The sequence below is a fragment of the Poecilia mexicana genome, unplaced genomic scaffold (genome assembly GCF_051168715.1).
Source record: "Poecilia mexicana isolate PSO_F unplaced genomic scaffold, ASM5116871v1 scaffold_9, whole genome shotgun sequence".
NCBI lineage: Eukaryota > Metazoa > Chordata > Actinopteri > Cyprinodontiformes > Poeciliidae > Poecilia > Poecilia mexicana.
Genome location: NW_028263378.1, coordinates 28282720 through 28306607, shown reverse-complemented (window position 1 = coordinate 28306607; position 23888 = coordinate 28282720). Strand labels below are relative to the sequence as shown.

At 39.9% G+C, this 23888-nt stretch overlaps 3 protein-coding genes across 3 annotated transcripts in view; 1 reads left to right on the top strand and 2 right to left on the bottom strand.

The window, feature by feature from the left end:
• The first annotated feature begins 2347 nt into the window (after window positions 1–2347).
• Window positions 2348–6262, top strand: bmp10 (bone morphogenetic protein 10). The gene is made up of 2 exons (XM_015003024.2): window positions 2348–3456; window positions 3985–6262. The coding sequence occupies exons 1-2, from the start codon at window positions 3048–3050 to the stop codon at window positions 5040–5042; spliced, it is 1467 nt and encodes a 488-aa protein (XP_014858510.1). The 5' UTR covers window positions 2348–3047; the 3' UTR covers window positions 5043–6262.
• Window positions 6263–12490: 6228 nt separating this feature from the next.
• Window positions 12491–16841, bottom strand: ch25hl3 (cholesterol 25-hydroxylase like 3). Its single transcript, XM_015003028.2, has 2 exons — window positions 16215–16841; window positions 12491–13491 (listed from the first exon to the last, which is right to left on the bottom strand). The coding sequence occupies exons 1-2, from the start codon at window positions 16652–16654 to the stop codon at window positions 13095–13097; spliced, it is 837 nt and encodes a 278-aa protein (XP_014858514.1). The 5' UTR covers window positions 16655–16841; the 3' UTR covers window positions 12491–13094.
• Window positions 16842–18656: 1815 nt separating this feature from the next.
• Window positions 18657–23888, bottom strand: part of erlin2 (ER lipid raft associated 2) — a 28362-nt gene continuing 23130 nt past the window's right edge. The window contains exon 12 of the mRNA XM_015003022.2: window positions 18657–22418. Coding sequence (XP_014858508.1) covers window positions 22239–22418 — 180 coding nt within the window. The 3' untranslated portion in view covers window positions 18657–22238. The remainder of the gene's footprint in view (window positions 22419–23888) is intronic.

Sequence of the window (23888 nt, the reverse complement as noted above, 5' to 3'; positions counted from 1 at the left end):
TCTACTTATTGAAACTGTGAATTTTCTTTCTACCAAAGCACAACCAGTGTCCTCATTTCTAAACTACAATTGAAACAAAATGACTTATTTTAAACATGAAAATCTGGAAAATTTAGATGCTTGGTTTGAGATAATAAAACATTTTTCAAAAACGTGCAATTGTGATTAATCACAGCACTAGTGTGACTGATCTGATTCAATTTTTTAATCAACTGACCACACTACTTTTTATCCAACAGGGCAAACAACTGCAAATCATAAACATCAGGAAACTAAGTAAAAGGACAGTTTAAGGGATCGGCCCTGACATAGTTTCAGTCGCCTCCACAAATCCACACCCCGAGACCAATAATGGAGGCCACATGGAGCCAGGCCAGGCGGAGCTGTGTGTGCAGAAGGACACTGGCGTTATCAAGCCTTCCTAAGCCCATCAGGAAGATGTGATAGTCTGTTGCTGGAGCAGTTCAACAAAGCAGCAGATAACAACACGTCTGTCAACTGTCAGCCTGGCAGACGAGTGGCAGAGGCAGGAAAAGCTCATTCTTTCCCATCTGTGTGACGCACTGAAATCAGAAGTGTATCTTGGGGGTCACACGAAGAAGTTTAGGAATGACGGATAGCTGCATGGTGGAAGAGGGTTCAGGTGACTAACGGGGAAGCTATTCGTTGAGGAACCGGCGGCTGTTAATGCAATTGGAGCAGGACGATGTGAAAGTTTGAGTCAGCGTGCGGGAGAGAGCCCATTTTGGTTCGCTTACAATGCTGGGTGGGCCATAGCAGATTTCACCTTTGACTTGTTGTTGGCGTCCTAATCGGGAGGAATGTCTCGAAGCGTTATAATGAAGCAATTTGGTGGTTCTTGTCCGGTGTTAGAAATAAAACAATGAGACCCGTATTCAGTTGTTTAAAAAGCCTTAAATAAGCATCATCTATAGCAGGAGCATAGGGTCAAACACGAAAATAAATTTGGGTATGTCTGTTCATGCAAGTTTTTTTCTTTTTTTTTGCTCCACTAATCTGGAGGAAATGTCCATAAAATAGTCGAAACACTGAGTTACTTTAAATCAAAACTCAAAACTAAAAACCTACCCATACAGAGATGCTTTTGATCAGTAATAACTGGAACATTGACCAATAATTTGATGTGTATTTACTTGATTTCATGATGATGATGATGATGATGATGATGATGGCATTTGACAATAATGTTTGTTGCTGGTTTTGCAATTGCCTGACTGTATTTTGCTTTTATGATGTAAAGCACTTTGAACTGACTTGTTAATGAAATGTGCTATAAAGATAAACTTGACTATTGGGTAAAAGAAAAAAAAATCCCACAGGAAGTAACAAAATAACAAAATCACATGTGGAATGATCATTGGTATCCATAGCAATCTTTATGGAATAATTGTAACTAAAACAGATTCTTTTTTTATGCTTAATTTCAAAGTTAAGTTGATCATTGTATCTGGGAACTTTTAATAAAATTCTCATGACTTTCTGCTTCCCAGTATTAAAATATAACATGACACAAAGAACCTGAGATGTTATTAATCTCCAGTAAAGAGTTCTGGTCTCCTGAACGTTTCTAGGGTTAAATGGTCTCCGTAACAATCATTGGGTACCTTCTACAACAACTGCTTGTTTGTGAGGGATGTTTCCTAACTGGAACGATGTGGTTTTATCGGATGAGATAAAGATAATTTTTTTTGACAAAAAAAAATCTAGTGAAAAAAGGTAATATGTGGAAAAACTGCACTGTCAGGTGCAGCGAATGAGCTGTGATGCTGTGTTCCTGTCTTACTTTTAAAGACTTTGAGAATGTTGTTGGAGTGCGTGATATCATAAGACTCCTTGAAAAACTAAAACTGGGTCTAGAAAGAAAATTGTCCAATGCACAAAGCCAAAGCAACACATAATACTAATGTATACAAATGTAATCTATGCAAATGTACTTAAATACAAGTTAGTTTTCAAAAACAAACAAACAAAAAAAAGGTAGAATTATGTCATTGCAATAAAAGGCACATTTCATTACCAGGGGTTTTTACAGATTGGTCTTTTTCCCCCTATCTTCAAAGAGGCCACTTGTCCCAAAGAACTATGTTACAAACACAATGTCAAAAGAGAATGGAGCATATCTCAAAGATAGCATAATATGTTTTGTTTATTGTGTAGTGCCGACTCTGAAAAGCAGCTTCACCCAAAGTAAACTCAGAAGCTGTTTGCTGCTATAAAGGCCCTACACCTCATTGCCTTCCTATTTCATTTAGCCTGCCGTTGTCTGATGGAGGCATCAACCGTATCAACAGACCCACAGTGTATTTTGTCAAAAAGAAATGCCCAATGTAGCCTGGAAAGTCACTTCGAGGACTCCACCATTTACAAAGCAAATAAACAAATAAAGACTATCATCCTCGGAACGCCCACCAAAACAAAATAGCTCTTCCACAAGGAAGAGGCTACAGGACAGTGTTTACAAAATCCTCATTAAGGACGCTGTGAGATAACACACAAGCTACTGCATCACACAAAGTTAAAGGGAAGACAGGCACACACACACACACACACCCACACACACACCACAAACAGACCATAAGCACTGTGCAATGCGTAGCCCACCATATCATAGATAAGGGACAGAAACCCAGAGCTGGGAAGAGAGGTGAGCACAGACAGCGTCTGACTGAGGAGAGGACGCAACAGAGATGAGTCGGACAGACAAACACGAGCCTTGGCTACCCTGTCACCGCAACCACCGTCCTGTTGCAAGGAACTTCAAAAGGTGCGCATGAGAATAAACATTGTGACATCTGGAGAGGAGTACCAGGAGAACACAAGCCTATAGAGAAGTTCACGTTGGTCAATGCAAGGGTCAACATTTCTTCAGCTGTTGCCAGGGAACAAGAACTGTCTCAGGTCATAGGTGAACTGATCAGAACTAAATTAAATTTTTGGACAATTACAGCATTGTTTTTTGGCCTTCTTGCTTAAGCTCCTCCACAGGCCATTGGCATAAAATAGGTTGCTGCAGATTTTTTTCTCCCATGGCGAGCATTTGGGTCTCTCAACTGGGAACCATTTGCACATCCAAGACTTTGTTCTTGCTGATTTCTTTCCTGCTGCTCCGGGAGCCTTGCTTTGGAAAGGGCAGCCCCATCTCCAACGCTCATCAGAGGTATCGTCCTGATCCAGGACTGGGGGACGGGCATGGAGGTGTGGTGGATCCATCACCGTTGGATCAGGACAACAGTGCAAAGATGAAAAACCTACTGGAGAGCCTGAAGGAGCAGTTTCTGCGGACGTTCAACCTGTCCGGACTGGGTCCTTCAAACCTGTCTGCTGGAAGCGCACGAGAGGATCCACCCGAGTACATGATGGAGCTTTATAACCGCTTTGCTAATGACCGCACTGCCATGCCCACAGCCAATATTATTCGCAGCTTCAAAAATGAAGGTACGTTTTTGCTCCTGTTTTTGGAACAGTTTAAAATAGGTGAAAGTTCCTTTTCAAAATCTATAACCTAGGGAGAATTCCACAGTGCAAATTAGGGAAAAGGACCTGCTTGTATTTTTGGCATGTGTTTGCTTGCCATACACTTGTTCCCAGATACAATGATCAACTTAACTTTGAAATTAAGCATAAAAAAAATCTGTTTTAGTTACAATTATTCCAAAAAGACTGCTATGGATACTAATTATTATTCCACATGTGATTTAATAATGCTTTTCCTCTAAGCTTGTACAAGTGTTAGCTATACCAGTTGCAGACATTACTTTAACTACAATACCAGCAAATCCTCTTTTAAGAAAAAAAAATTGATGAAAGTTTTGAGTTTTGTTTAGCTTGATACAAGAGTAAGTCAGAGAGTAAATGTATCTTTTGCTTTGGGATGAAATTTGTCTATAATTTCAGCTATACAGAATGTAGCAATACAGAAGGAACAACACAGAGCTTTAACTTCGAATTTGTGTTTTTGTCCAGATTCAAATCCCAGTGTTGTGGGAGAAGGAGGGGTGAGACGCCACCCACTGCTCTTCAACGTGTCAATCCCCCATCATGAACGCATCACGGCAGCTGAACTACGCCTCTACACTCTAGTCCAGACTGACCGGCACCTTTACGCCGGTGTTGACCGCAAGGTCACCATCTATGAACTGACATCGCACGACTGGCTTAACATGACCGATGAAAAGATGACGCGGGGAGATGAGTTTGCAGGGGTGGAGGAGCGAACTGAGTTTTTGGAACTGGCTTCACGCCAGGTGTTTGGGACAGATAATGGTTGGGAAGCTTTTGACCTCACTGCCGCTGTGCAGCGTTGGTGCAAATCTGATGGAGCAACAACACACCGTTTAGAAGTACAGATTTCCAGCATTGCTGATGACGAAAATGTTGAGAGTACGAAAGAGACCAGCAAAGATGAGGCTCCACTTGAAGGTGACATGAGGATTGAAAACAGCCCAGAGGAAAAACATAAACCCCTTCTGATTGTCTTCTCTGATGATCAGAGCAGTGATCACCGTGACGACAGGCGTGAGCTGAATGAGATGATAGACCATGAGACGTCTAGTGCTGTTCTGCAGAATGACTTCGGGAGAGACCTGGGTGGGCTGTGGGGTGAGGACGAGAGTGAGGCTGAAGCAGATGAGGAAGACCTCATCCAGATGCGTTCCAACCTGATCTATGACACAGCGTCCCGCATTCGTCGCAACGCCAAAGGAAACCACTGCAAGAAACAATCTCTGTACGTAGAGTTTAAAGACATTGGCTGGGATAGCTGGATCCTTGCACCCACTGGCTATGACGCCTTTGAATGTGCTGGCGTTTGTTCATACCCATTGACAAAGCACGTCACACCTACCAAACATGCCATAGTCCAGACACTAGTGAATATCCACAGTCCCCAGAAAACAGCACGAGCCTGTTGTGTGCCAACCAAGCTGGATCCCATCTCCTTACTCTACCTGGATGACACAGGTGTGGTCACTTACAAGTACAAGTACGAGGGAATGGTAGTAGCTGAGTGCGGCTGCAGATAGTCCCCTCTTTCAGACATTCAAACTTTCTGTAAAGTCTTACCACAACAGGAAGGATACTAAACACCAGCGGCAAGAAATTGAGCAGAGGTCTTTGAGAACTGAAAGGGACAATGATTGAAATCTCTAAGTTTTTTTTTCTGTGAGACTAGGAGTGCTCATTTAAAACTGATGAACATTTGTGCACTGCAAGTGGACAAACATGTATATTGTACCGTAAAGTAAAGCAAGTACTTCATCTTGTAGAGGAAAGGTATGAACATTAGTCACTATCTGTCACGCACCAGAGTGAAAGTAGAACTGTGCAACAGATCTACAGCCAGTTTGGTATCCAGTGATGGAAAGGTATGCTCTCATACCCACAGTGGTGAAAGAATTTCTCCAAGTACTGAGCCTCTTACAGTTTATGCAGACTGGTGGGAACTAGTGGGTCATTCATCCTCCTTCCTCTTTGTTCCCCTGACATCTGTCTTCCTCTCCACTTATCTCTGGCCTCCCCGTGCAATGCAAACACTAATCAGCACTTCATGTGCCTTGGTGCAAAGAAATGGCCTGCCTCCGGCAACCTGACAAGCCATGAACTCTCCAGGCCCAGCTCCTGCCTTCTGCCACTTCCTGATACGTGAGCTCTGTGCAAGGGTCTGGTTGGTAGTGTTTATCTCAACCTTGCTTTCCACTTCACATGACTATTTTCCACCCCCCAGAGCTACAGTGATAGCAAGGTGTTGGAGGTTGAGAAACATGTACACCGGTTGGGTTTGGGGCAACTTTTGATGTGGCGGGGCCATGGGAGAGTGGAGAAGGGGGCCAAGGGTTCCCTTCTCCACTCTCGGTAACCTTTTCAACTAACTGACCCAAGTTCATGTGGCTCTGGCAGATCTACATCCAAGTAATCCATTACTTCCTTGGACATTTTTTTGGTTAAAAACTAAGTTTGAAGAAAATGTGGCATAGTGGCCAGACTGTCACAATATACAATGCCCTAAACAAATACTTTCATTTGTTATAAGCCATTTGATATGTCTGCTGCTTTTGTCAAATAAAATACTATTTATTGTTCTAATTTATTAATTTCTACAAGAGAGTAAATGATTATATATGTACATTTGTAAGTGAGAGTAGAGAATATTTTATGTTTATGACAATGCAATTGCGGCACAAGTAAAATCTGTTGGGAAGTGATATGGTAACAGTTTGTAAAACAATAAAAAAAAGTACTCAAATCTGCGCTTGTCATGCATGTTAATATTTGGAGCTAGCATTTCTCAGAGAAATTAAGTTTTGATGTTAGCCATGATTGATATATTTTCTTGCATTCACAAACATCACTCAGAGCGGTCTCGAACTGTCAACTGTCTTTGCCATTATATCAAGACGAGGCTGTTGGAGCAGACACAGAAGGCATTGCTGACATTCAGATCATTCATACCACCGATATCAGCTCAAAGGTCATAGTTCATGTGCAACACACTAACAGAGAACCATGGGAAAATAAGCGGAAGCCAATCTAATGAACAAAAATGGGTGGCCTCTTATGTGCACTAACTGGTGCAAATAGTTACACCTCCCAATGCTGTTTGGAATAAGTCACTAAACAGCATGTGGTAATATTTCTGACTGTATCTAAAGAGTACTGACAGAACCTTGCAAGCGTTTTTTGATTGTTTGGGTTTTTTATCTTCACAAACTGGGATAATTGCAACTACCACTGACCTGTTACTAGTCCTTAACTAGTTTTCTTCCAGCATGATGTTGAAACATCCCATGATGGTGTGTGTGTGTGTGTGTGTGTGTGTGTGTGTGTGTGTGTGTGTGTGTGTGTGTGTGTGTGTGTGTGTGTGTGTGTGTGTGTGTGTGACCACCATTCAGCTTTGGCCCCACACGACCAGACTATATTCTCCTAGAATTTCACTGTCTTGTTCAAATCTTCTGCAGCAAACTTTCTTAAGCAGTGAAGTCTTGTGCAATGAGTGTGCATATAAGCAATTGTATTTCAGTGAATTACTATTGCTAGTGTTTTAATTAGAAAAACTGAACTTGCTACTTCTAGAACTTTTTGAAGCTTCATAGAAGAACTTATGATTTATTGGACATCACTTTAAATGAAGGGACACATGGCCATGGATGCTCATGGTAAAATTATGTTCTTTTCTTATCTGGATTATGTCTTCACTGGTGGTCATTTGGGCACTCAAAAGTTTTGATATGTAGCTTTAAAAATTGCCCTAAGTATATTTTTGCAAAACTAAGATTTTTTGGGAGTGTTTTTTTTTGTTTGTTTGTTTTACTCTACATATTAATCATTCAACTTAATGTAATACTGTTGGTAATCAGAAACTTGTTTATGGCCCATCAGTTAATATTAAACTATAGTGAGCTGCACATGGCAACAGGAATGCTTTGTAAATATTGACACATTTTAGTTTGCTTCTTGGCTTTCTATGACCTTTTAAATATTTTCATTTATGTATTCAGTACTTATTTCCTGCGTTAAAAACCCCCAACAAAAAACAGCTACTGTACAGTCTGGTAATTATATAATCTGAATGGAGTCTTCCTACAAGCTGTAATATGGCAAAAGTCCAAAAAGACAAGTGTATGAATGTTTCTGAATGGAAACAGTTGGACACTTAGAGACTTCTAATGTTAGAGCAAAGGCTGTCTTAAAATGGCTAATGACTAAAGGGTCACAACCTTATTGACTGTAACAAGTCAAGAGCTCAGCTATTTTAGGCTCTCTAATTGAATATTTACAGAACTCTAGAAGAAATATGAATCTGGCCTTTGTCTCCTGATTTCAACTGTACAGGGGACATGTTGAAATGGGAAGTTAGCAGCATGTGGTCTGATGATAAGGACGGCTGGAGTGTGACCTGGGTTTTTTCAAGCTCTTGTTTTGAAGGGCCTGCATGTGTCAAAACATTCGAGGCTGTCCGCGTGTTTTTACACGGCAGCTTGCATCCGATCTCATCAACATGACATGCTCAGCAGGAGCGCATAGGACAGCGAGTTAGCAATCCAGACAGAAGCGACTGTGCAGACACTTACAAAGTGTTTTGTAATCCAGAGATTCTCCCCCGGCTGACATCATGATGCCTGCTGCTGGACTTCGACGTGCTTCTCGCTGTGAACGTGTGTTTCTGGTGTGTGCCACCCAAAGCTGCATGACTCGCCCTAAAACTCTGACGTTTGGTCTGTAATAGAGCCTGATTGTTTCCTGCTTTGGGTCCTGTTCTTTATCGTTTCATCTCTCGGCAACTCCACCACCCAAGCAACTCATCTCTCGCTCTGTTCTAGAAACTTTGTTTTTCTTTCTCAGGAAAAGCACTTTTTTTTTCTCAATCCCTGCTCCCTGTTCACATCCAAAATCAACTCCGAATGTTCCAGCAGTTTAACAGTTTCCATTTGTTGTTACGCAATTTAATTTAACTTGTATAAAGCGCTGGTAATGACACACAGATGTTGTGTTTGGTCATGTAAAGTTATACAACACCGAGAGATTTCTCAAGCAAAATAACTTGTTTCTGTTTTTTTTTTACTTTCATTTTGCAGTACAAGTAATCCTTAAATCCATTCCCTGGAGAAACTGAAAACATTGTAATGATTGTATGAAGGATTGTGAGAATTGCCTTTTTAAAGGAGCATTAGAAAAGCCGCAGTTGTGCTAACCTTTTTTTTTTTTTTTTTTTTACAGAATATTAACTACGTACAAATATTGTCTCGAGTACTTTTCAAGTAAGTGTTGAAAGGTTATCGTTCAAAGAATGCATTAAGACTTAAACAAAACTCCAAATATCGAAATATTTCAACAACAATAAGTATAAATGACCGAAAAAAAAATATTAGAAGTTTGCTACTTACGTACTCCCCCACTTACTCAGTTCACCGAGCAAAGAAAATGGCGTCGGCGGGATTCTTCCAGAAGCTGACCTGGTCAAGCAGAAGGTCGTTCGAGGTTACACTGTCTGTGTTGAAAACCATCAACACCCTTAATATTATGTTATCACATTTGTATTGAGTTATTTATTGTGTATACAGCACCAAAGTCTCAACAATGCACTCTAATATGTGCTTAACACTGAAATTTTAACTCTGGCGATGTTGCTGTGCAGTTCATATTTTAGTGTAAATCTAGGTTAGCATGTCTCATAAAACGAAGTTAAGGGTTTGTCTGACACAGACCAAGAAAAAAAAATCGGACATCTATTGTCTTAAAACTAAACGACCGCAATCTCAAAATCTTTACTGCTAATAACTACTACGAAAAAAACCAAGACCAATGCTGACCTAAACAACTCCAGTCTCATAATAAAATCTAATAACAGTCTAATAACAGTGGTGTATGAACATTTAAACTATCGTCACATTAGTACTGGTTGATTATTCACACAGACAGTAATAATCACTTACATTAGAATCGTAGGTAGAAGACGGTGCAGCGCCTATAATCTTCCTGGGACACGCATACTCTGAACTGAACATGTAAAGTACTTCCGGTCAGCGTATCAGTTTAAAACAGAAAAGTTGTGTAAAATTAAATAAAATAAAATAGCATTCAATAAGACAGATTTCCCCACCCCACCCCCGGTTATGCTGATTTACTTTATAAAAGCAAAATGTATCTAAATATGCAACTTGTAACTTTCAAAAAATGTGCTGTTTTTTTTAATGTTACATCATATTACCGTTATGTTTTGACAGTATAATTTAAGACAGATAATGAATGAAAAAAATCAAGCCAAAAAAAATAATTCTCCCAAAGCTTACACTACTAGCTGCAGAAATACACTACTCAGTCAAAAACAACGATTCAGAGCCAAGAGAAGTGTCTTACTTTCAATTATGCTTGTGTACATGCTGCTCAGACCCTCCCCATTGCTCTCTGCTACTTTGCAGCTGGTTCATCACAGCCTGCCAAGAATGCTAAGGCTAGTAAGTATAGTCTCCGATGATGGCAGATAAACGGTTTTCCTGGAACAGTAAGTTGTTTCTCTACCATAAACACATTGAGCAGCATGTACACAAACATAATGGACAACACTAAAACCATCGTCCTGGATCTGATTGGTTGTTTTTGGTTGGGAGTGGTACATTTATTAGATCTTTTCACAGATTATTATTACTTCAAGTCATATTAACAACAGAAAAGTAATAGTGTGTAAAAACCAATTGAACATTGAAATCCTTCAATATTTTCCGGCTGCTTTAAGAAGTAAATTTTGTAACTAAAGCATCTCAGCATCCACATTCCAGCTGTCTCCTCTGATCTTCCTGGTCTGCTGTTCTCAGTTATCCGTTTCTTTTCACTCGGGTGCTTCTCCTACTGCACCTTGGTCCCGTTTCCCAGACCTCTTACCACATGTTTTGAATCTGAATGTTGGCTCCTTTTCAGAAGAGTCGTCATCTCATTTTCTATCCCTTGCAGTGATTTTTTTATTTTGTTTTTGCTCCTCGGCATTAAACTGTGCTTTTTACGTCGCGTTTGTGCATTTTCATCAGGAGACGCTTGGCGTTCTCTGGGTAATTCTGTTTTTAACTGTTTACATGACTCCGTCTTCCTGACTTCAGGCATGACGAATCAGCGTTTTTTTTCTTCCACACAGCATGTATCGTATTTTATTTTCGTAAGGAGGTGCAGAAAGCTTCCACAGCTGAGCTTTTTCCCATCCTCCTACAATGTGAAAACTGTAGGCGTGCCAAAATCATTGTGCAAGAGACAGAAACATCAGGCAATGAACATGTGGTTTTTACTGCAAAGTTAAGTCTTTCATGGAAGTGGTTGGATGTGAAATGAAAGTGGATAGCCACAGGACATCTGAATTATTATTAGAAACTGAAGGGAAAATATGAAACTCAATATTTGACTTGCCTTCACATACTTCAACTATACTCATAATCTGAAAAAATATATTTATTACAGCAAAATAAGGTCAGTCTTAAGACATGTCCTTCTTCCTTTCCCCATTATCCTCCTCTAACATTTTGTAAGCTGAAAGGCAGCGACTGGTTTCCCAATTTGTTTCGACAATAAATTGCTTCATATTCTAAACACAACACAAAGCCCTTAGAGACTGTTTTTTTTCTGGACAAAAATAAACAGTCTCTAAGTTAAATGTTGGGGCTTTTTTGTTTTGTTTTAGAATTATGGCTTAGGCTTCACCTCCTAGTTAGCTTTTAAGAGGCAGTATTACATAAAATCTAATTTTGTGAACTTTACATCACGTTATGTTATTCCATTCATTCAGCTGTGCCAAACACCTGGTTGGACCTGGTGCGCCTTCCAGAATGAAGCTCCTCCCAAAAATCACAGAGCAGACCCCTCTTGTGACTCCCCCTCTCTGCTCCTTCAGACTAGCCAGCATCAATCAGCAAACACCTGGTGAAACTGAGCATCTGCTGAGCTCGTTAGCCATTTCTCAGAGCATCACTGGGAAAAATGTTGTTAAAGGATTAATAGAGGAACCATGTTGTGACAAATTCATGAAGGTGGAGCTTCAGAAAGAGCAGGAGTTTTTAAAGAGACAGAGACCCAATTTCAAGGTGTTAAGTTAGGAAGTGAAATTTCTTTTAAGTCATATTTTGTATAAATAACGTTTTTATAACAACTGACGTTAACAGTATACTGCCCCTTTAAGGGTTTGGGCCTGAACGCAGATATTTTGATGCAGTCTGAACCAGAAAAAGATGTGACAATGTCTTCAGGTGGATCCTTTTCAAGCTTACAGCAACAGTAATAGTTTGATTTTTTTTTTTAATTTATGTTGTATGACTTTATTATGAGGTTTCTTACAGTAAAGAGACATGTGCCACGCTGATGTGAGTTTGTAGGGAAGTGAAGGAACTCCAAGGCTAACAGTGACTCAGAGGCTAACCAAAATCACGCAAACTGAAAATGTTTACAATCAGCTGATTACAAATCCATCGGGATCAAATTCCAATGAAACTTGGAAAAGCAGAAGAATGCACCTCCTTGGATGTCGGCTGCAAAACCAAACTTTAATATTGTAAATTTTAGAAGCTTATTTTAAACGAAGTAAGAGCTGACCCAGAAAATATGCTCTTGATCTTTTAGTATGTTTTTTTTTTCTATTTAGTGGCAGGTTTGGATATGAGCGATGAGGCTCACCATTGTTCTGTCAGGGAGCGGCATGAGAGATCAAAAGGGGAGAAAAATGAGAAATCATCTGTCAGTTAGACAATGAGCAACTTTATGTTGCTTTTGTAAGCGTGTCATCTGTGGGGACTGGGCGCCACCCTGTGTTGTGCAGTTGTGAAAGCACAACAGTGGCTGAAGACAGAATCGGATTTGCCGTTTTCTATGCTGCAATGGATTAAATTTCCAGTTTACACTTTTTATAATTCATCTGGAATCCTGTATGTTTAGTTGTAAATCACTGAAGCAACATAATCTGATCAAACATGAGCTGGATAAATCTACACACGACAAGGTATTTAGATTACAGTCAGAGATCTACAAAACTTTTATTCATTTTGTGAAAATACAAAATAAAAAACAGCATTTTTGGCACTTTTTTACATCCATACAAATTTGGGAGAAAGTGAATAAACATGTAGGAGGAAAAAAGCTGATACTAGCTGCATGGTGAACAACACAAGATGTCTGTTAATCTAAAATGAACACATTTTGGTGAATGATGTCCCATTTCATAGTAAACATTTGAACCACGTGATTGAATTTTAAAAGACAAGAGGTACTGAGAACAGAGGTAGATAAAAAAACACTGATGGGTTTGAACTTTTAGCTGCAGATGATTACAATAAAATATTTTGGATTTTCTTTCTCTTCATAAATACATATATATACATCCTGTGTACTCATCTACTGTGTCAAAAGAACCATTTAAAAATATTGGTGATGTTAAGGAAATGTTTAGCTGCATTTATTCATCTTAGAGATGTTGTATGTCAGTGTTCCCTCTGCCAACAAGCCAAAAGAAACATGCCTTCATATGAGTACACAATGATAACACCCCTCCCCACACACACACGCACGCACACACGCAGACACAAACAGGTATATGGCAAATTCACCATTCACTTCATGACCGTCCTGTCGTGTCTCTTCCTGAAATAGGAACGTGGCTCTATGTATGTCCCAAAGAGATGATCCCAGTGTGTGAAGTAGGGGGCAAAGTTTTTACTCTGCTTCTTGTGATGTGTTTGGTGGAAGGGGGCTCCTCCCATGCAGGGAAGTATTCTGTGCAACGCCCATGGCAGGTTGTATCCACAGTGGTCCTCCACCGCCAGCCAGCTGTTGAGGAAGTGGAAGAGGGCTTCGCTGAGTGGGTGGCAGCCCAGCATCCAGGCGCTGCCCAGGGCCAGCAGCAGGAGCGACAGCAGTTCAGCCGAGCTGGCGTCCTGCGCCGCCAACGCAAAGGGAACGTGGTGCTGGTGGTGCATCTGGTGGACGGCACGATACAGCCAGGGAACCCTAGGTGGGGAAACAAAAACATGTTGGTCTCAGTTTGTTGTCCATTCAACAGTCCACTGTGGAGGTTTGGTCAGAGATCAGAGAGACTTTGACATGTCAAACTCAAGGCCCGGGGGTCAAATCTGGCTCGCCATAGCTTTTTATGTGGCCCGCTAGACTCCATGTTACATCAATAAGTCCATCCAGTTTTTCACAAATTGCAAACTTCACACAAAATCCACAGATTCCCACTTTTTTTCTGATTTTTGCAACAATTTTTTCCTCAAATTTGGCCATAAACATTTGGTCTAAGTGACTGCTGTCTCAGCCGTAGCTGATATCAAGTTATAGTCCGTGACTGATATGGCGATTAATAAAAAGTCATATTTAACATCATACATTAGTGCAAATATGGTAAAAATTCCTCACAGGTATTTCTAATTTAGCACAAACAAACTCTGTGATTTTGATCTCAAACAAAACATTAAAACAATGAAGAAACCCTGAATGGACTGACCAGTGTGAAAAGATGTTCAATATTATTTAACTTTAAGAAACACTTACTGAATGCTGAAACAAACAGCTATTTAATTATATTTAAACTGCTCAGTGGGTTTTATCAATACATCCTGACACAACGGGCCCTTTAAGAACATTCATATTTTTGAAGGGGCCCAAAATGAAAATGAGTTTAAAATCCCTGACATATGTGCTCACAAATAGGGATGCACTTTTTTCACTTTCAACCCCGATATCTGAGGTAAGTAAGTATTGGTGATAGTCACTGCTTTTGAACTGGTCTAACCTGCTGTTATCTAATAACTTTATGGTTCATACATGTTCACAGTAAATACTCAAACATAAAGTAAGGCATGATGTTTAAACCCTTTTATTCACATTTTATGTTTTCCACCATGAAGAATAAGTTCTAGAAAACAAAACCTCCATCGTCTCGTCTGTTTTTTTCCATAATGAAAGCAGCGTGTCGTCAGCGTAACATTATATGAGGTGATAGTTTTGCATTATTTTGCTGTAAAAAGTCTTAAGAGGTTTGATATTCAAACAAATTCTTCACTTGGATGTTATTAATTAGGTTTCAAGTGCAGTTGTAAACAGCCACAGGCTCATTTAAATCTGACACGCTCTCATTTAAATCTTGTAAACAGCTAACCGGAGCAACATTTTGTCATCTGCAAAATATTACAAGTATCAAGAACATCCTGTTATAAAGTGATGCTGTAAAACTGGTTGTTTACATTGACTACACCGTCACTGTTTGCATACTGATCCAAAATCCAAAATAGTGTATCAAGAGTAAAGATAGGCTGTTAGCATCTTTTCACTTGTTTTTTTGTTTTTTTTTCCTTTGCAAGTCCTGTCTTGAAAATTCAGACGTCCCATATGGACAAGCTGGTTGCCTGCATTTGCCAGTTAGAGCAATATTATGAAGCAAGAGGACATTATCTGTTTATTTTTAAATGTAAAATACATTTTGTCCTCAAATTTCTGATAAAATTCCAGTTTTACTTCCAACAAACAACCTAAACATCCATCATTACAAAGTTTTGATCTTTCAACTTGCACACACTGTCATGATGTAACATGTATGTTGACTGTAAGGGGTGGTACTGTGGTGGTTTCCACACAATAAGCTTATCTAGAAATGGTCTTAGATCCCAATCAGAGGTGTGCAGAACCATTAGATGTTAACAGGAACCAAATCATTTTAAGCTTGCCTGGGTTTAATCTGTTTCCTGTTGGAAACTCAAAATCTGATCTTTTTCTGTTCCGCACCGACACGCTTTGATGTGGAAATTATTAGAGCGAAAAGGAGACGTGTAAAAAGCAGCAGATGAAACCTAAAAGAAGCTTAAAGTTAACTTTTTTTATTGAGGAGTGTTGGCTCCTCGTTCAAGCTTTTAGAAATGGGAGCAGATAACAGAAAACGAAACACATTACAGAAAAGTTGCTCTGTTGGGACATAGTTTACTTAGTCATCAGGAAATGAAGTCAGACGCTGCAGTTACTCACTGTGTCAATCAGGATAAACATGATATCAGCTTAAAATGTCTCCTCCATAATCATTTTCTGTTTTTTTTTAAATAATAGAAAGTTCTCTCTAACTGCAGATTTAAAACCCACATAATGGCATAAATATTTAATGATTGCTTACTACAGAAAGGCTTCTGTATGGTACCATTAAATAACATTAATATAAATTGAAGATTTTCTTTTCTCTCAAATATGTACCTGTAGCACTATTTAATTATATTAAATAATCAGCATACATTATATTATCAGGTTAAAGCCTAGTGGATACACTCACTTTATACAGAGTAAGGGAGGTTAGCTCTGTCTCATATTAGTATTTGTGAATTTTCAGTGTCACACTAAGACAGTTCTGGCCTGATGTTGAGAAAATGACTGTTTCATTTCACTACTACAGGCATTTTATAGTTAAAGATAAATGGCTAACTTGTTCAAAAAGTAAAACTAAAGTAGTAAAACTGATATTGGCGGTTTTTGGGAAGCATATTTAGGCTCATTCTGCCCTAACATTCAATGGCAATTAAGAAGTGTGATTAAAATAAATAGGAAGAGCCACAGATAAGACATTACCAACTGTTGCCTCCATCAGTTCACATTGTTTTCCCCAAACCACATCAGAATCATTCCAGATGATTCAGTTTGCTCTGAACGTGCCACAAGTAGCCGTAGGCTATTTTTAAAATCTTATTTCTCACCTGTGCATACAGTAGTGCCATATAAAGAATAATGTGTCGAAGAGCAGGAAGCACGCGACCACCTCCACAGACAGCTGCCAGCAGGACGGGGCCAGCTCCGGTAGGCTCGAGCTGCGCAGCAGCTGGAAGAGCGCCGTGGCGGGCAGCACCGCCGTGATGTACTTGAAGAGGACCCTCCAAAAGCACTCGTACCACTTCCAGAGGGACGGCGGAGGGCCCGAGCCCGCCGCCATCCTCCACGAGCGGACGCGCTGACACACGCCTCCCAGCGCGTCCAGCACGAGGAAAGGTGCGCAGAGCGCGAGGTGCGTGAGGAAGGCGAAGGACGCGGCCAGGTACGGGGAGAGCAGGATCTGCTGCTGCCCGGCTCTCACGCTCTCCCACAGTCCCTGTAAGACAGGCGCGTCCGCATGCCCGAGGTCTGCCACGGATTCGTTCATCACGGTGTGAGAACGGCGTGGGTCACTTTTACATCATATCCGCGCGCTGCTGCCTCTTCCAGCGCCAGAGTGATTACTGGGCTCTTCCCTCAGCTCAGCTCAGACTCTATTCCCGGAGTAGGAGGGGCCCCGGATCCGGGCCCACGCTGTACCTGAAAGCAGCACCACCCCAGGCTGGAATTGTAGGGGATTTTTTAATATGGAGGCGCGGCACAGATGGTATCATGTTATGTCATCTGACATCGCCGAAAACTCATCCATTATCTGAATACAGAAAAAAATCCTATTCTTTGGCAAAAGAAACATGCCTTAACGATTTCCCCTTCCTATCAGAGGCCAACAGACATCTGACATGCTCTACTCCACAGATGAAACCAGAAGTTTACATAAAGCAAATAATACTATAAAAAACTTTTTTTTTTTTTAAATGCCACACTGTCTTGAGTTAAATCAGACCAAAAATGCGTCTTTTTATTTACTATATATAAACTTCTGGTTTCAACTGTACTTTCAAACTATAAAATCAGTTCTTGAGAAAAACTCTACAGCTCTAGTGCGGAAAGTACATTGAAAACAGACCCCGATCCGTAATACCGTAATGTGAGACAAAAAAAAATCTACTGAATTGTGCAACTGCTTTCCCTCTATTAGGATATATTTATAAATATATCTTTATAAATATATCTTAATAGAGGCTAATTTTGTTTTAGCCTGTTTGCCTCTACAGGGTTAACTCATGAGAGAGCGCTAACTGACGCTATTTACACCCACCCTTTTCCATAGAACATCTGCACTCAAAACGTCCCCAGCTGTGTTTTTTCTTTCTTCTTTTTTTAGTTCCTTAGAAGTCCTTAGCTTGGAGTTTCTCTGATAGTATGTTGATAACGCTGTCAAAATATGCTGAAAACCTTAAATTAACCCAATGTGTCATTGGATCTTTTAGCAGGATGAGTACAACAGAACGCATGACCAAGCTAACACTGAAATTAATCACATTTCAAGCCTATGAACAAAATGTGTGGGATGAGTTAAAGTGAACTAGACTTTTGTAGGAGTCTAAAAGCTTTTCTACTCACAAAAAATCTGCTTCTGAAAATTGATTTCCCCCCCTCTACTAAACAAATACTCAACTTACAGGTTGTTTTTATTCTCAAATGTAAGATTATGAGACTGAAATATAAGCAAAACTTTATTCATGGAGCACATTTCAAGACATAAAAGTGCCGTCTCTCTTCAGAGTTTCAAGTCATTGGACATATTTTCATACCTGACAGACAACCTGAATAAATATGAAACGTCGTACTTCAGCTGAGTGTCTTTTATGATTGAGGAATTGTGGTCTTTTTGCAGAAGCGTTTCATTAAGCCACGGTAGAAGGGTTTTCAACCATCTGTTTTAAGGATTTTTCAGAGACTTTGACTAGACCATACCAAAACATTTGTTTTTGAGTGTTTGGGTCATTGTCCTGCTGCAAAACCCGAGTCAAATCTGACTGACCTCGTTCAGGAAAGCTTGTTGTCCAGGTCCAAAAATGTTCCATTTTTGTCCCACAGAATATTTTTCCCCAACACTCTTGGGGTCCATCACGATGTGTTTGTGGATCCATTTGGTCAGAAGTGATTATGGCCATAAAACTCTTCTCATGGAAACCAAAAATGGATCCCATGGGAGAGCTTACTCTCGGTACTGAATCCCGAACACTGACCTCAACTCAGAAGGGGCGAGGCATGTGTTGCGTCAGGCGTAATGCCTTTTTCCGTGACCTCCTGGATGAGTCAAGGCGTAGATGTCAGCGGGCCCGCCCAGTTTCACAACTCAAGTTTTTGTTTTCTATTTGTGGATAACGGCTTTCACTGCGGTTCGCTAGAGCAGCAAAACTTTAGAAAACAGCTCTTATTTTTTTTAAAAGCTTTTCAAGACTGATGACCGTCCGTCACTTTATTTCTGTGACACTTCGACATTTCAAAACAATGCAAATTTCAAATGAAAGACAAACGGCTGCTAGTTTCTGTGGATTTTATTGTGTTTCAAACACATGCTTACACTCTTACTATATCAGTAAAAAAAAAAAAAAGAAATATTCTAGATATATTACTGCCCCTTGCCAAGAAGCTTCTTGATGTTATTTCTCGAATAAAACAGCAGATTATTGCCAGAAGACAATATGTTGATTGTACATTCATCACTGAAAGCAGTGCAATAACAATGTTTAGTTGACTCAGTGCTCGTCTCAGTCCACTTGAGACACTGGAATGAATATCAGGGCATAATCCCGTAGCTTTACAGGGCACCGCCCACTAAGAAACACGTAAATCTGGATGGACACACAATAGTTCTATGGAAAAAAAAAACAAAAAACCCTGAATTTCGACAATAACTCAATGCACCATGGAACTAAAACCAATCAAAAAGCAAACACAAAAGAACAGAAGTAAACAGAAGACATCACAGCAAATGGATTTTGTTTTCTCTTTGCTCTGTAACGCAGCATTATGTTAATAATATCTGAAAATTTGGCTTCAAAATGTAACAATTAAAACTGCATTATGTAATAATAAACGCAAGTACAAGGATTTTATTACCTTTTGTGCCGATTATTACTAAATGTGGAGGTAGCTCTTCTTTCTTTTTCGAAACTATGTAATAAACAAACAGAAACTGCTCATGTCATTTGGTTTCCTTTTCAGACCCATAGCCAGAACACTCAGTATCAAGTGTTCAAGGCAAAACGATTGAAAATGCGCTCAAAGATTTCATTACATTTTGTGTCATTATTAATGACACAAAAAATGACGCAAAGGCTGATTTCATTACATTAATTCATATTGTGGAGTTTTTACATAATGCAGCGTTACATGCTCCTTGTAAAGCTTTTAAAAAATGCCTGTAATTTTGTCCACAGTGAAATATTTCTATAGTCTTTGTCCACATTTATATGAGTGTTCCCTCCTTCATCTTCGGACTGATAATGCTGCCAATGATTCCTGTTGAACAATTTCCAACACAACCAGTAAAACATTCATCAAGTGACTGCAGAAAAAAGTCCAGACTCAAGCAGATGTCACCGGTCTAAGTTTGGACATCCAAACTAAAGTAAAAAGCTTATTTTTTGCTTCATAATTTAAGATGCTCTTGGCACAGTCTCCTACGAAGAACGCCATCAACACGTGTTATTCAACAGGAAAAACTGAGAAAAGAAGTAAAGTTTCAGCTTCACAAATCAAAGGAATTATAGATTCACTGCACACACACACACAAAAAAAAACAATCATACAAAAAAAAGCAGTGATTTAAATGAGACAGTGAGCAGCTACTGCAGTACATTCATCAAGCTTGTGCTGTCCGTTGCTGCGTTCAGGGCCCGTATTCGTCAAGCAGGTCAGAAGGAAATCGAGTCCGACTCACTACCGGATGGTGCCTCTTTGAGGCCCACAAGAAAAAACCCCCCAAAAAAACAACACATTTTTCTAATTATGATACAGTTTCCAATAGATCTCACTGAGAGGAACAAGAAGCTTTAAAGCTGTTTTTAATTTTATAAAGGGGAATTTTCTATTTTCTTGCATCTAAACAGACTGAAAGGTCACTACGCTGCTGGTAATTTCGCCAATTCGTTTAATATTCTTCCATTTGTGGTTGTTATGACGGAGGGGGCAGGGGATCTGTCATACCATACGTCTGTAACCACCAATGGGCTGTTTTCTTCCTTGTTTGGCAGCTGATGAGTCAAAGTAATTTATATGAGCTATTCATAGTCTGCTGCTGGGTGGTTAAGTTGGTAACTGCAGAAAAATATCCATATACAAGACGTGGTTCTGGTTTATTTTGGTTTAGTCAGCCATCACAGTCTCTTTCCATGAATTATCTGGCCCCAGAGATCAGTATCAAAAAATAAGGTGTCATAGGCTGGGTCAGTCTTTAGAAAGGGCTTACGAAGGTGGCAGCCCAGGGCCACAAGATTTTTTTTGGGGGGGAGAAGGGGGAAATAATTTTGTTTTTTTATGGGTACTGTGCATATTCATATTAACGTCATGGGCTCATTTCACATGTGGTGTTTTATTAAAATATTATGTTTTAATTAATTTAAACTACACTCAAATATTTGAAAATCATCTTTTTGGGACCAAGATGAAGCCATCTGATAGATGTTTTAAACCAACTAAGTTGTACCTGCAAATATGTGGATCTACTTATTGATGTTCTGTAATTTGCATTAGTAAAATATTTTTTTTATTTTTTTTAAATCTTTTGGTATAGGGCACCAAAACTGGCTCTAGCCCAGGGGTCCATATTCTTCTAAAACCGGCCCTGGTTATAGGCTATAAAACTTTTAGAATAAAAAAAAAACAAACAAAAAACACCTGAGACCTGAGTACGTTTCTGACGTTTTATCTTTATAAATCATGAAAAAGTATGTAAAATAGTTCCAGGACGTGGCTATGAAATAATTAATTTACAGGAACAAATTGGAAGTGGGAATGACTTGTAGTAAAATGCAGTATGAACTGATAAAACAAGATCCTTTAAGGTCACCAAAGGAAAGACGGTTGATGCGGCCAAACGTTTCCTCATAGGTGTAATAAGTGGAGCTTTCGACCACATTGAAAGCCTCAGAGCCTTATCTGACTTAATGAAGGATGACAGACTGTAATTAAGTCTCAACTCAGAGTTACAAACACGCATTTAAAGAGCTGCTGAGTCACAGCGGAGCTTTAATCTGGCCCAGCAGGTGTTTTTCTGGGAACCCATTGTTAAAGAAACATACCCTGATCTCTGTCACATATTCTTTTTAAATCCTCTCTCCTTCAAGGTCACAAAGTATTTCAAGTGTAGCTTTTTCTGGTAAACTTCAAACTTCATATCGTACAATTTTTTTCTGGCATATTATAAAGTTATGGGACGTTTAGACTTTAGGAGGCTTTTTACAAGACCGCTGGAGACGAGTCCTAAAAGATTCCTGTGTTGAAATGAGTCAAGCATCTGCCTTAAAAAGTAAATTGTGGGATAAAGTTCAGCATCTAAATTGTGAGCTATTCAATCTGATGAGTATCTAAAGAAATGGCCCACAGAAACACGTTCTTTAATCCTGTTTTAATTGAGGAGCATGAACTGAAAATCGCATTTTGTCCGGCTCAGACCAACCATGAGACTCAGCTTGGCAGGCTCACAAAGTGGGACCCAGAAAAAAAAAAGAAAAAGCTATTGACTTTGTTAACAGGACACGGCTAGGGCAGAAAGCAGTGATTGTGTAACTGTCGGTTCAACCCTAAGAAGAGAGGCAACAAAAATAAATCTTAAAAGCCATTTGTTTTGGCTGAATGTCAGTCAGAATGACATGGGAGTGCTGAACATAACATCTAACCTACAGTTAAGTTTAAATTTGACCTTTTATCCAGGACAGAGTAGAAAAAACGTTGAATGAATTTTTATTTTACCTTCCAGTAGGATTCCCGGCAGTGATTCTGAATTGTCTGAGAAATACTGGCCCCGGACAGCAGGTTCTGTTGGTAACGGAGAGCGCCTCTGCCACCCGCAAAGAGCCCACCACTCCTGGGTGGTCCTAAGAGTCCAAGTACCTTCTTCATTAATCCAGGTCTATAACCTGATCACTAATAACGTCCAGGGCTGCGGAGGCCTTGATGGAGCTCCCCGTGGAGCCGGAGTCCACAAACATCTGAGGTATGTCGTTGCCAAAGTAGATCTTGCTGTTGGCTGCGATGGCCTTGTACTTCATCAGCTGGAGGTACTCCGGAGTTAACTTCAACTGCAAGACAAGCAGCAGAGTTTACAAAAAAAGGAAGACCAGTCTGGTTCGTGCGGTGCTGGCATTGGTCACACCCAGATGAAATAAACTGTTTGAACTCAATAACAGCAAAGCATTCACTGTACAGGAGGATGAGAAGGAGAAATCATGCACTTTGTACTCTTTTTAGGGGAGATGGGGAGAATTATTTTCTGTTGCAGGCTGAGAACAGATAATCATCATCTGTCTCTATTGACCCAAACTTGACAGTTCCCAGGTGTCAAGTTTGTCAGGAACAGTAAGTAGCCTAATGTTGCTGTTACTTAAAAATGGCTACAGGTCGGCTACACAAACAGACCAAACCAGAATTGTCATTTTATCATAAATCATTTGATGGATAGCAGACAGCTATGGATAGTATCCATCAATAAGTAAGGACTGGGAGTCCTTGGTGTGTTATATGCAGCAAACACTTTCTGCAAGCTACTCAGATTAGTAAGATGCAGTCAAATACTGTACTGTGAAGACATGCATATAATCAGTAACCATGGAGAGAATGCTCCACCATCATATAGGTTACCATATGTACAAAAAAAACATAAGCATATGAACATTTATAAGTTTTTAACTATGCATTCACACCCGCCTCATTTCGTACGCTTTAAACCAACTCTAGTTTGTTTGCCTTAGAAGGCAAACAAACTTGGGTAGATGTGAACGGGTAAAAACCTCGGTCTCTCTTCTATTAAAGTGAACTCAGGCACAGTTTGGATGCTGAGTGGACTGAAGACCGCTCCAAAAGCAGGAAGTGGACAATAGGGCAGGGCATTCTGGGTGAATACAACCAAAACAAACCTGCTGGCAGGATTGAACTCTAGTCTTTTACCAAAGACAAAGGAGAAGTCCTACACTCACTACAATTTGATGCCACTCCATTTTTCTCTTTGGGTTCTTGTGTTGTTTCCTTCAGAGGTTCCTGGTGTAGAGCCACCACAGGTGAGGTTATTCAAAAGGTTTAGTTCATTTGACAGTGCAGCCTGAAAGTAAAGTGCACCGACTGAAAATGTAGCAAATGTTCCAATTGTGGTCACTAATCAAACCAAGTCTACTGAACTATCAGGTATGTAAACACCTTAAGTCTGTCCCAGTTTAAGGGGAAACTGTGTTTATGACATAGTACTATAAATCATGTGACATGAATTCAAACAAAGTCGACAATTTGATCAAATCAACAAACACGTCAGTAGGGAGGAGGTATGGGTTTGTTTCTAAGCCAGCTTTTTCCAACTTTTGTAAATACCACAATCTATAAGCCCCAACTAGGTGTGCTACTTCCACAGACAAACGCATTTGACTTGAATTATCAAACACCCTGGCTTTGTTGGTAAAAACAACTTGGGAAAACAATCGCTGTCCCTCACTTCCAACATCCGCCATGACGCCTCAACAAGAGTAAGTGACATAGTTGCAAAGGGTCAATAAAACTGAGGT

Bases quoted from the DNA above. Each gene is read 5' to 3' on its own strand.
- bmp10 (XM_015003024.2), top strand. From the start codon at position 3,048: ATGGCGAGCATTTGGGTCTCTCAACTGGGAACCATTTGCACATCCAAG. The intron at 3,457-3,984 runs GTACGTTTTTGC...GTTTTTGTCCAG, and splicing joins TCGCAGCTTCAAAAATGAAG to ATTCAAATCCCAGTGTTGTG.
- ch25hl3 (XM_015003028.2), bottom strand. From the start codon at position 16,654: ATGAACGAATCCGTGGCAGACCTCGGGCATGCGGACGCGCCTGTCTTA. The intron at 13,492-16,214 runs GTGAGAAATAAG...TTCCCCACCTAG, and splicing joins TGGCACTACTGTATGCACAG to GGTTCCCTGGCTGTATCGTG.